Source organism: Dermacentor variabilis, chromosome 6 (assembly GCF_050947875.1).
Source record: "Dermacentor variabilis isolate Ectoservices chromosome 6, ASM5094787v1, whole genome shotgun sequence".
In the NCBI taxonomy this organism is placed as follows: domain Eukaryota; kingdom Metazoa; phylum Arthropoda; class Arachnida; order Ixodida; family Ixodidae; genus Dermacentor; species Dermacentor variabilis.
The window spans coordinates 94,184,794-94,197,195 of record NC_134573.1 but is presented as its reverse complement, the minus strand read 5'-3'; the positions used below and the strand labels follow the sequence as shown (position 1 = coordinate 94,197,195).

The following is a 12,402-nucleotide window of genomic DNA, read 5'->3' as shown; positions in this document are numbered from 1 at the left end:
AATTGGCAAAGTGGTATGCAGATGTGCATTGCCTTTCTCGCACCCATTTCAATCTGCCAATGCGGAAGATGACGATGATGTAGCCTTTGTCGGAGTTGTTGGAGTCAGAGCTACAATCGCACAGGAACAAAGCGACGACCCAGAATTGCAACCCATTATAAGTTTCTTGGAGGGTCACACTTCCGTTGTCCCAAGGCTTTTTGTAAGAGGACTACCATCATTTTGTTTGTGTAACGACGTCCTGTATAAGGCAAACTTCTCTCCAAACGGAAACGCCTATTTACTCGCCCTCCCAACACCTTTTAGGCTTGAAGTATTATAGGCATGCCATGATGAAGCAACATCCGGTCATTTGGGCTACACATCAACGCTGTGTAGGGTGAGGCAAAAATATTATTGGCCAAGACTAATGGCAACCGTTCAACAATATGTCCGGACATGTCTTGAATGCCAGCAGTCAGACCAGCAGGCTTCCTCCATCCTGTTGAAGTGTCCAAAGCTCCATTTGCTCAAGTTGGAATAGATCTTCTAGGTCCATTTCCAATTTTAGCTGCGGATCACAGGTGGATTATTGTAGCCACAGACTATCTTACTTGCTATGCCAAAACCAAGGCTCTGGAGCACAGCATGGCAAGGGAAGCAGCCCAATTTTTTACAGGGAATGTTGTACTGAGGCACGGCGCTCCAGCAGTGCTCTTAACTCACAGGGGAAGTGCATTTACAGCCGAGCTACTGGACACAGTATTAAGACTTAGTGCAACAGCTCACCAGTGAACAACGGCGCACCATCTGCAAACGAACGCACTGACAGAATGCCTGAATAAGACGCTCGTGGATATGCTCTCCATGCGCGTGGATGTGGAGCACAAGAACTGGGATGAAATCTTGCCATATGTCACCTTCGCATACAACACTGCTCAGCAAGAGAAAACACGAATGACGCCGTTCCGTCTCCTACATGGTCGTGAAATCACAAATAGTATCTTAAATGCAATGCTGCGACATGAATGCGATGGCATTGAAACGAATGCTAAAGACTTCACTCTGCGTGCTGAAGAAGCGTGACAACGTACTCGCATACATGTTCATAGGCAGCAGGATTACGACTCGAGACGCTATAACCTTCGCCACCGATTAGTCTTCTACGAGCCCAAAGAGAGAGCTTGGGTTTGGACTCCCATTTGCCGTTGCCGCCTTTTGGAGAAACTGTTAAAGCGCTACTTTGGGCCGTATAAATTTCTTCGGCGGCTCACTGATGTCAACTATGAGGTTGCTCCCGATAGTCCGCATTGCTCAAGGCATCGACGGCACCAACCTGTTGTGCACATGGTCCGGATGAAGCCCTAGTTATCCGAGTGAATTCACTGCACCAAAAGCGTGTCCCGGTCCTGTTGTCTTGACGATAAAGCATCGTGAAGGTGCTTTCTAGGAAGAGAGTAATATCATGACTAAAGGATAGCAAAGAAACGGAAGAAAACAAATTGAGTGACACGAGCAGCAACCGTGCTCCTTTTTGGAAAGAAGACTAAGTTGGCGTGTTAGCTCTTGTGGTCTGTGAATACAGAGCTGGTTTTGTTTCTCGCATCCTTGTCCTGCGTCCTGTATTTTCGACGTCAGGACAATAAGTACACATTTTTCATTTATTTGAAGAGACCCTGAAACGATATTAACAATTTTGTGCAAACATACCAAGTTAGGGTAGGTCATTCTGATCATTAAGTGATGCATTTAATTGCACCGAGTAAAGCGTGTAATTTATTATGAGGTTTTGAAGATCTGGATCGCTACCAGTAGTCGGAGCAGCACCTTTCCCCCAAGTGTCAGTTGTTCCCTTCACCATTGACTTAGTCAGATTGATGTCAGTTGGATGAGCTATATGATTGGCTACCCAGGTTGGCCATCTAATTTTTCCGCCAACAAATATGGTTCGTAATAGTTGGAGTGTTAGTTAACTTGCTTCTATAAAAAGAATAACAAAAATCTATAGCGGCGCCTAAGCAAATTCTTATGTTGTATAAATGCTAGAGCATTACTTGTCACTGAGTTCGTGTCACTGATGAAGTAAGAGACCATCGCAACGCAGCTAAACATGTGAAGCGAGTTGCTGCAGCGATAGACTGATATCATTTATTAAAAGAATAATCAGAATAATCGCTAGTTGTCGGGGCCCCTCGTCAAGGGCTCCGCTGGCTCTTACCATCTTCTCAGCTCTCTGGATCAGCTTGTGCTGGTCGTTAAGGGCCGAGCTGGACAGCAGTGCCTCTCATTGCTCCCTCGTGGCGTTAGTGTCTTGGCGTTCTATGTTGCGTAGCATGCACTCCCACGTAATGTGGTACAGGGTTGGTGTGGCTCTGCACCACGGGCATTTGTCCCTGTAGGCTATGCGCTGTATGTGATGTAATATGTGTAGGTTCGTGTAAGTGCCTGTTTGGTGCGTAAGCCAGGTAGTGGCATCCTCAGTCTTTAGATTTCTATGGGGTGGTGGATATCGCAAGCGACTCCCTCTGTGGTAGTTCACGATGGCTGAATACTCAAGGTCGACAGGGTCCGAGTCTTCCACAGCCGGCGTGGGGAGTGCTCAGCTGTGCACAAATCCTCGAGCTGCTCTGTTGTGCTGCAGGTTACCCATGATGCCAGTGTGGCCCGGTGTCTAGATGATGGTTTGGGTGGTGATGTCCTCAATCCTCCTCGAGTATTTGGGCTAGGACTTGTGCAGCAGGTCTCACAATTCTTCCCTGTAGGAAGTTGTGGCAGGCCTGCTGGGAATTCGTGAGGATCATCAGTGGTTTGCATGTTGGCCTTCGCAGATGGCTAACACGATGCCCAGCTCTTCGACTTGCGTGATTGTGCAGGGGTGGATCGATGCAGCGGAGGTAACATGGCCTCGGCAGTCGCATACCACTGCCACTGCGCCCTTGTTCTTCGTCCCATACACAGCAGCGTCCGTAAAACGGGCCGTGGTATGAAACCTGTATGTTTTCTCCATGTACTGGGACCTTGCTCTCCTCCTGCTGTAGTGTAGGTTAGGGTCTACGTTGCGTGGTATCGGGGCAACCTGTCCTGGACATGACGGGGTATCGAACAGGTTTCTTGGGTTTGTTTTTATAGCTAGGAACCCCCAGGTTTGTAGGAGCCCCAGCCTGTGCGAGTCCTCGCAAGTTTCTGTTGTTGCGAGACTTAAAGGGCTTCTGTCAGCTCACTGAGGGTGTTGTGTAACCCTAGCGCCAATAATTTTTCAGTCGATGTACTCATCGGCAGGCAGAGAGCGGTCTTGAAAGCCATCCTCGAGAGCGTGTCAGCCTGCTTCGTCTCGTACTGTGTGAGATGGTAGTAAGGCAGGCTATATGCCTCTGTTCTTGGATGTTACGTGGGAGATCATGCCTTGACACTGGTTTTGAGTAATGTAAGGGTATGTGTGGGGGGCCCACTGGTTGGACTGCAGCCACATGCCCAGCACCCTGAGCAATGGCTTCTCTGGTATGAGTTGAGATGTACTTGAGATGAGTTGAGATGAGTTAGTATGAGTTGAGATGTACCTCGAGTTTCATTTTTGCGTCTGTGGAGACTGTGTGGTTACCTTGGCCTTGCCAGACTCGTAGGAGCTCAGATTTCTCGGGGGAGCATTGTAGTCCCTGTTGGCTTACGTATTCTTGGATGAGGGGTGCTGCAGTTTGCAGCCGTTCTTTTTCAATGGGGGATCCTGTTGTGGTACATAGTGCTATGTCGTCTGCGTAAATTGCATGCCGAAGACCTTCTACGTCCTGCAGTTTACTTGCGCGGCCGATCATGGCGACGTTGAAGAGCATGGGTGAGATGACTGCACTTGTGGTGTGCCCTTGCCATGCTGCAGTGAAACAACATTCACCACCCAAGCCCCCAACAATGCGAAAGGCCAAAACGGGCGGCTACATCAAGGCAACATGCACCTTCAAAGCTCCAAACAGCATAATGTTCGTTATTTGGGTAAACACAAGCGCAAATAGATTGGGCATTTTACCGGATGAACGGAGGCACAAGTCTGAATGGCCTGCACGGTGCAGCCTGCTTGTGGCACAGAGCCAGACAGAGCTAATATAGCAGTAACCAAGTGTGTTCTACTTTGCTGCTGGTGTAACTTTTCGGCAGGAGCATAATCATGAACACATATGGTTAAAATGTTTTGCGCTTGGTTAAAGCGTAACAGTTAGCTCTGCGTTTCACAGGTTAAGCTCTCCACCACCAGGTGGTTGCATCGTGCAGACCGCTCAGGCCACTCATGTTTATGCTAAAGCCTCATCAGAGCAGTATTAGTATCGAGGGAGCTTTAGTTTACGCCTCCTCCCATCCGTCAAAATGCCCAGCTCGTCCATGGTTACCGGAAGGCCGGACACGCTTGGCATTGCGACAGAACACTGGCTGCTTGGATAGCTCTCACTGGGGATTGATGGCCGGGGGGCTAGCAGAGAAGTTGGAGAGGCTTTGCGCGCTGGCTCCAAGAACCGGAAATAGATGACGCAACATCACATCATGACACAAAGCCAGTGAAGGCAGAGCATACCCCCGATGATTTTGCAAACGAGTTGAGGGGAAATGGCATGGTTAGGGAGAAGGGTTACTTGTAATTGTCCACAGCCTTTTTAATGAGACGCTTCATTTAAATTGTGACCTGAATGGTTTACTCTAGCTGTGCCCTATGCATCTACAGAATTTGTGAACACTGTTTCAAGGATCCTTTAACTTAAAATTGCCAATAATAGTATTACAGAGTATCGGGAGAATATGCTGGTGATCAAAAAACCAGCCAATAACTGTTGGTAGGCATCACTATTTGCAATGAAGCTGCATGGTGACATTACGGAGGCGAGAGCAAGCAATTTATCACTGTTTTTAATATAAAATTAAAAATTCCCTACTGTGTGCAGTGCAATAATATTCGGCTCAGATGTTCATGGGAGCCTCTTCTAGAGATAGGCAATGTTTTTTTACTATGTTCGAAAAGTGTAAGAGCCATTGAAATGCCAGCTCATTCAAGAGTCATAAAAATGTTGACATTAGATGTGTAGTGCTAGCAAAAGGATAGCTCTGAATGCATGTGTCTTTTGTGCTTGCAGTGGCCACCTCTTGGAGAAATTGAAGAGAGTCTTATTGCCAATGCAAGGCAGCCAACATTGATTGATGGGAATTTCAGCGCAGCATCACCATCTATGGCAGTGTGCCTGGAAGAAGAGGTGGTAAGTTGCATTTGTTTGTCCGGAAGTTTTGCAGACTTACTAGATGGAAGCATTGCACTGGCACTTGTTCAGACTGGGTGTTTTATTTTAGATGATACAAAATTTTATAAAGTTGCCTGTGGCAGTTAGCATAATTGTAGTTCTTGAGCTGGATGACTTGGAGACAGATGTTGGTCGCACGAGAAATGAAAATGTGTAATCTACTAATTAACAAATCACTAATCAAGTTTCTAATCACCGTATTTACTTGCGTAATGAACACACCCCCAACTTTTATACTGTGCAGTCCCACGATCGAACGGCCAAGCTGTAGTTTTTCGGAGAGAATACAATCTGACTTGCAGGCATGTTTAAAGAAAGTGCCCTTAATGCTTAATGCATCTTTTATGCCAGTGCTGGTGCAAAGGCACCTCGCAGATTCGAAAGAGAAAAAAACTCAACTGGCTCTCTGCAACATACACAATACGCGTACATTATGGTGAAGCAATAGGAGAGCGTGCGCGTGGGATGCTTGGCCGGGCGTTGCGCACAGGAGAGTAAGTGAAGAAGGGGCGGCCAGCACTTGATCAGCCTAGTGGTCATAGTCGGGCATAGTGCCAAATTCGCGTGTCTGTGGCTCACATTTCTGCCTGCTTTGTTATACGCCTGCTGTGGAACAGAGTTCATCTGCTCACAAAATGGGAACGCTGATCAGACACCGATAAACTCTGACGTGCCGATGAGCAGGATGGTCAAGGAAAGAGGTGCACACAGTGTGCTTGTCAAAACAGGTGTGCGCTTCAACGTGATGCTTACGATAATGGCAGACGGCTGAAGCAGCTGCGAGGATGAGCTGGGGCGTCATCGGAGATCATTGTTTGGAGCATGCATTCAGGTTACAGTGACTTCGTGTGGCTGACGCGTTGGTTCTTTATTCTATGGTGGAACCACAATGTAGATAAAGCCGCCAGCGGGCTGAATTGCAGTCTGGTGGTTCCAATGCGGAATGCAGTTACGGTTTGCAAATGGTATACATGTATTTTTACTGGAAAGATAAGTTACCTTATGCATGTTCTAAATCGTTAGTCTTACTTTAGAATTTTTGCCGTTTAGGAAATTTCTCCATCAAATGTGCCCTGCATAATGAATGCACCCCCCAACTTTGCTTCAGTATATTGGGAAAAAAAGTGCATTCATTACGTGGGTATATACAGTAGTTACTTCATGGCACATATTGGTTATGAATTGTAGTTGTTGAGCTTGCAAGGTTTGTCCACTTGGAACGAAATCTGAGCATGGCACCAGTTTTGAGATATGCAGCATCACACTTCCAGTAAAAATGCACTGTTGTTCCACTTTTATAACAAAACACCGTGTTATGCATTGAAACACAAAAATTACACCCATGTGTTTCAACACACACTTCAGGAATTAATGCTGCATAAACAGTTAGACATTGATATAATGAAGTCGATAAAATCAGCAGTTTTGTTCATTATATCGAAATTTTATTGGATTGAAATTTGATCTTTTATGCAAATGTGTGCAGTTGTCGATATATTTCTTACACTGAAGGGGCCGCGAAATTTTCCAAATTATAGGGCAATTGTAAAAAAGCAAATGTGAAGGACAAAGTAAATTCATTTTGTTGAATTTGAAAGTGCGACGAGAGAATGGTTTCATGCCGTGTGGGCGATATCCTCACATTGTCGGTACAAAACGAAGCCAGCCATGGTTTCGTGTCCACTCTGCCCCTGCAGCTGATATACGGTAGGTCGGTTGCAGTAGGACAACACTATCATCAAGAGTACCTGCAGCGGGGAGCAAATGCTTAGTCTTCCTTTCGCCTCAACTTGTCTCCGAAACTCGAGATTACACGACCTCCAGTACTAAACACGCAGAAGGACGGCACACAAAGCCACGCCATCTCGGCATGCCCACTTTTTTCATATGCGGCAAATTACCTCTAAAACGGGGAGCGCGCACGCTGTGTATGAGCTCAGATGGGCTGAAAGCCATGGTCAGCCAGGCCATGCTAGAAACTGAGACGTGCCAACCCCCCCACCCCATACGCTCGACTGTTACCACAAGCTAGCTCCCCATCTATCCTCCCCCTTGCTCAGGCAGGTCACCCTTGCATACTTTCACTCGTACCCAAAGCATACAGTGCGTAGGGTGCAATAGGATCTTATCGCGCTTGGACTTTGTATACCACATGACGCGGCTCTGCTTCGGTGGTCGATTTTGGTTGTGCACCTTGTGATATGAGACCTGTGTTCGCAGGCAGCTGCTTGTAATTCAACGATTTGACCACCTGCGTCCATGAAAGTGTCCATTTCTTGTTTCTGTATTCCTTCGTGGTGGCTGTAAAATTTCGTTATGTTGAAATCGTATATAGCACTTCCTTATATTGAGGTTCTAAATATCTGGGGTTCTATGGCAAGAATGTACGTGTTATATATATTGAGAATTTTGCTATACACTAGAACTTCGTTAAGTAGAAGGGGAGCTGAAGTTACTTTGTTACTCACGTTATTGCCATTTATTGCAATATATGCCCGATGGTGTGTACATTTGTAAAGATGGAAATAAGAAGACGAAATTTGAAAGAATAAGAAATTTGAATAAAACAACAAAAGGGGTGGGCAACACTAAAGTTAACATATGACATGACTGCCTTCTAATACTGCCTGATAACTGCCTTCTGTTCCAATGTTATGATCTTTCATGTCATCTTTCCACTTGGCTTATTGCAGGCGAGCAGCATGTGCACAAAACACAGAGCTCCTCTGTGAGGAGTCAAACTTAGCTCGGCCGGCTCATAGCTTCCGAGATTGTACCGGTTGTAATGCGATCTCGGAGGCCATGCCCGGCTGCCAGCTCGCACGGTGCACTGCAGAGAGAAGTGAATGCATGGCCTGGGCTTGACCCCTGATATTGCACCGGGGAGATGTCAGATGCCAGGTCTAGCTGTGGTTGCCTGTGCAGCGTGCCGCAGAGAAAGAAGTGTATGTGCTAATCTTTTGCACACCCGAGCTTCACCGTGCAGCATGATGGCACTCACGCAGGCTTGTGCATTACCTCCAAAATTGCGTCGGGGAGATTGTGTAGGCAACGCCCAGCTGTGCCGTGCAGTAGAAGTCTTTCGTACCAGTGCGCTTAGCTTCACAGTATGACGTGGCTCGTGCAGCCAGGCACTCGCAAGAGAGGTCAGTGAAGAAGCGCGATAGTGAGCTGCTGCTTGTTTACAGCTATGTGCGACGGTGCGAAAGACCAATGTTGCTCGACGGTGTATTCGAGGCGGAGACGCTGGGGTTTTAAATTGCCACGCTGAAGGAGTGCCGAACCTTGCGGAAAGCGATGTATTCGGTGCGCAATAGTCGGGCATAATTTGGTTTCGAAGAAGTTCATTGTATCTACGACAATTTCACTTCATTAATACAAGGTTTTCAAATACATGGATCTCTATGGGTATTTCAAAGTGAACTTCATTTACCTTGTTATATCCTGTTTCGTTATAACAAGGTTCGAATATGTTGAAGTCAATTATACCGAGGTTTAACTATACAGTGAAATCTCGTTAAACTGTAGTTCGCCGGAGCTCGGAAAAAGTATGTACTAAACGGTCGTACTGTTTAACCGAATTAGCATGAGATCGCCCACTTACCTGTCGGAAACGGAACTCAGAGAGAGTGCAATGAAAGGGGGAAAAAAACGTGCAGTATTTATTCACTTCGTGCGACAAAAGTGTTATTTTCATTTGCTGCCGCAGCGGCCTAGCACGATGACAGCGGCCTCAAACTTACTGAAGCTGCGTGCCAGCTTTTCAGCCAGCCCCTCTTCTCGGCAAACACTGGCATGGCAGATTCCTCGTTGGTGTTACGTATTCTCCGTGCACACGCGCAGTAGTGCTGCAGAAGTCCCAGGGCGCCTTTTTCATTGTCGGGTGCTGTTCTCGTCGTGACGATTGCATTCATGAGGCTGACGTAACGCGCAGCTTCTGCCACTGTCAGGCCTAAATCGCCAGTGCTGTCGCTTTCCGTGCCATCCTCATCACTGTCGCTAGTCGACACTTCGGCAACAACAGAGGCAACGATGGCGAAAATTCGAACCTCGTAGCCAACATCTCTTCGCAGTCGCAGCAGCGCTGCTGAGCAATTTCTTCGCATTCCAAGAATGTCGCACACCGTAGTCAACAGCAGATCTCTGTCGCGTGCCAGCGCCGACTTCTCCGTGTCATGTTCGATAGCACAGACGACGTCTAATTTTTCTTCTGTGCGGAGCATTCGGCGCTTTCTTTATCTGAGCTTTGGCATGACGCGATTCCTCACTTGCACGACGCCACAATGCTCTCAGGCATCTCTCTGGCATGGCTCCCTGCGGCGCCTTAATGATGTTGGTGTGGCTTCACACGCTGGGCGCTTGGAGGCCGTTCCGATCTCTGAGGCTTGTTGTTCTGCCGGGCCGATCGATGGAGATGACGCACCGCTGTGTTTGCACAATAAAAAGTGGAAACGCGACGTTCTAACCGATGCATGCGCAATAAGCTGGTATGGTTTATGCGGATACAAAACACATTATGTACAATGGCCGCTGAGTCAGGGATTTGACTTTACTACTTTTAAAACGAAACTACTGTACGGTTTAACAAGGTTTTACTGTAGTTGGGTTTTAGTGCATCGATGTCTGTTCATGTGTCGCATTGTATCTTGGGTTGCTGTCCAGGGGTTCATACGATACTGCTCTTTTTGCACTGTTCTTATATCTGCCCCCTTCTCTCTTACAGGAACAGGACTCCCAAGAGCTGCTCTCGGATTCACTGGCTTCATTTATGAAACACGAGCAGAGCATCTTCCTAGCTGAGAACAATATCGACACTCCCAAGAGCACTTCGTGAGTGCACGCCAGATAGGAAGAGTGGAATGTCTACTACTCTGTGATATTTTACTTTGTTTTTAATGTTTCCTATATTTTAATTTCTGACAAGCATGCTGGTAAAACATCAAACAGCGCAAGGGTTAGTGTGAAGCACATGTATGACAAAGTAAGAGTCAACGAGGACAAGTGCTGTAGCCCAAGTACAATGAAACTTGCCAACTGGACCAGCCCATTGTACTTATAAGGTACGGTACAGTTAATGTAAATTTGTCACATTTGGGCACCCCAGTAATGTGCCAGCTGTATATTGAATAAAGCATCGAGAAATCATTGTCACTGACTCAGTAAAAGACTTGTTCATTTTTGTTGCCACTCTGTAATGCTGCGATGTTGCTTTGATCACCCCTAAAAAGAAGCCAGAACACGACTGTGCCAACAGTAGCCCGCTGAAGAAGTGTCTTGGCTGCTCTCTTGCATTTTACTGGCTTCAGGATGAAATGACAAGTTTAGTATTATGTTCAGTCAAAGCTCGAGCAATGAGCGTTCTATTATTAGTCCATATGATGCCTTCATTTTTATTTCCAATGTGCAGGCCTGCATTTCCATCAATTCAAAATTTTAACAGGCATATCCTGCCTATGTCTTATGACCTTGCACTATATTATTGTGCCAAAGATGTTTTAATTTGAGACAAGCATGCTGGCAGTATACTAAACAGTGCAAGGCTTACATGTGAAGCACATGTATGTCAATGTAACAATTGACGAGGACAGCTGCTGTAGACAAAGTCCAACAAAAATTGCCAACTAGATCAACGTAATTGCACTTTAAGATACAGTGCAGTTAATGTTAATTTGTCACAGTTGCCCATCCCAATAATGTGCCACCTGTTCAACTTTATTGTGATACACACCTCATTGAATTCACCCAATGAACTTTTCAACAGCATGGTTGAAAATTTTCCAACGGATTGTGCATTCATTGATTTTTCGCAAGGTGTTTGATCACGTAGTCCATAGGTTCTCAGTGGGTTCCGCAGACCCCTCTGCAGGGTTCCACGAGCCACTGATATATTTTCACTGGTTCCACCTACACCAAGTGGCTATGATAGCGAACCTCGCGCATTGGTGCGATTTGCAGGTAGGTGCTTCTAGCGTATGCGCTGACATATACGCCGGAGGATTAAAAATTCCATGCACGGAGCAGCACAGCCCAGCTGGTTGTACTACGGTAGCTTGGCATGCGCGGAGCATCGCAAATGGGCGATGCAAAACAGCAAAAACTGTGCTAGTGTCCAACCGAAACGAAGCGGCGGAGTCTGCATTGCCATAGTCATCAGCAGAATTCCTACGTGATATGCGACTGACAGCAACGCCGGCATGCTTCGCGACTAATTGTGCCCTTGAACCTTCATTCTTTCGTCTATTTCCGAGCATAAAACCGCATTGGTGGCTGGCTGCATGCCTTAATGACTGTGTAGTCGCCATCCATGATTACGTCGATAGTGACTGCAGTTTTCGTCCGCATGTGTTGCAACAAATGGTGGCTTGGCGTGTGCATCGGCCGCCTGCCTTCAGAACCGCAAGGTTGCTGTTTATGATCGCATAGATAGCAGCCGCGGTTTAATCCGAAGCGGTTACGGCGAACAATAGTTTTGCTTTGACTTGGTGCAAAGCTGTCGAAGATGAAGAGGCCGGCTATATTGCAATGGACGGACGATTTGTTGGCAACCAGCTCACTGGTGAAAAAAATTGAGATTTGCACGCTGAACTGAAAAGAGTGTCTCGGATGAAGACGTGCGCCGCAGCTACACTGCGAGCGCTGATCAGTCGCAAGATGACGAGAATTGCAGCTTCTGCACTGCTCTTGAGCAAAATAGAAACAGGATTTGCTGATTGATTAAGTAAATAAAAGCGTGTTGATTTAGTAAGCATTATTTTCTTCATACCCTCCATAATTCAACATTCGGTTAATTTGGCATTTCTTTCAGACCTGTAACATCCGTATAAACAATGTTTATACAACAAGCAGACTCGGCAATAATTCTTAGACATCTAGTGAGGAAATGTTATAAGCATCCCTGTGTGATAAGCACTGAAAACTGTCATTCTTTCTCAGCATGCCTTGGTTGAGATGCTGTCTTTTCTTGGCTCATAACGATTGCACCTAGTTTGGACCACGTGCGTTGCACGTCACCGTCAAAGCAGCCTGCCCAACACCACCATTGCCCCAAACATGTTGCGCGCTATACCTAACCTCTCTATTGGCTGCTGCACAAAACCAACAACATCCCTCTTAATTGCCACTTCTTAGATCTGATCGCTGTTCCTGCCAT

At 46.5% G+C, this 12,402-nt stretch overlaps 1 protein-coding gene across 7 annotated transcripts in view; it reads left to right on the top strand.

Moving 5' to 3' along the window:
* The window catches only part of LOC142584930 (uncharacterized), an 83,824-nt gene extending 73,417 nt beyond the window's left edge, over window positions 1-10,407 (top strand). For all 7 annotated transcript variants that reach the window (XM_075695289.1, XM_075695288.1, XM_075695285.1 and 4 more), the window contains 2 exons: window positions 5,091-5,210; window positions 9,976-10,407. In XM_075695289.1, the coding sequence (XP_075551404.1) occupies window positions 5,091-5,210; window positions 9,976-10,086 (231 nt within the window). In that variant the 3' untranslated portion in view covers window positions 10,087-10,407. The remainder of the gene's footprint in view (window positions 1-5,090; window positions 5,211-9,975) is intronic.
* Window positions 10,408-12,402: the final 1,995 nt, after the last annotated feature.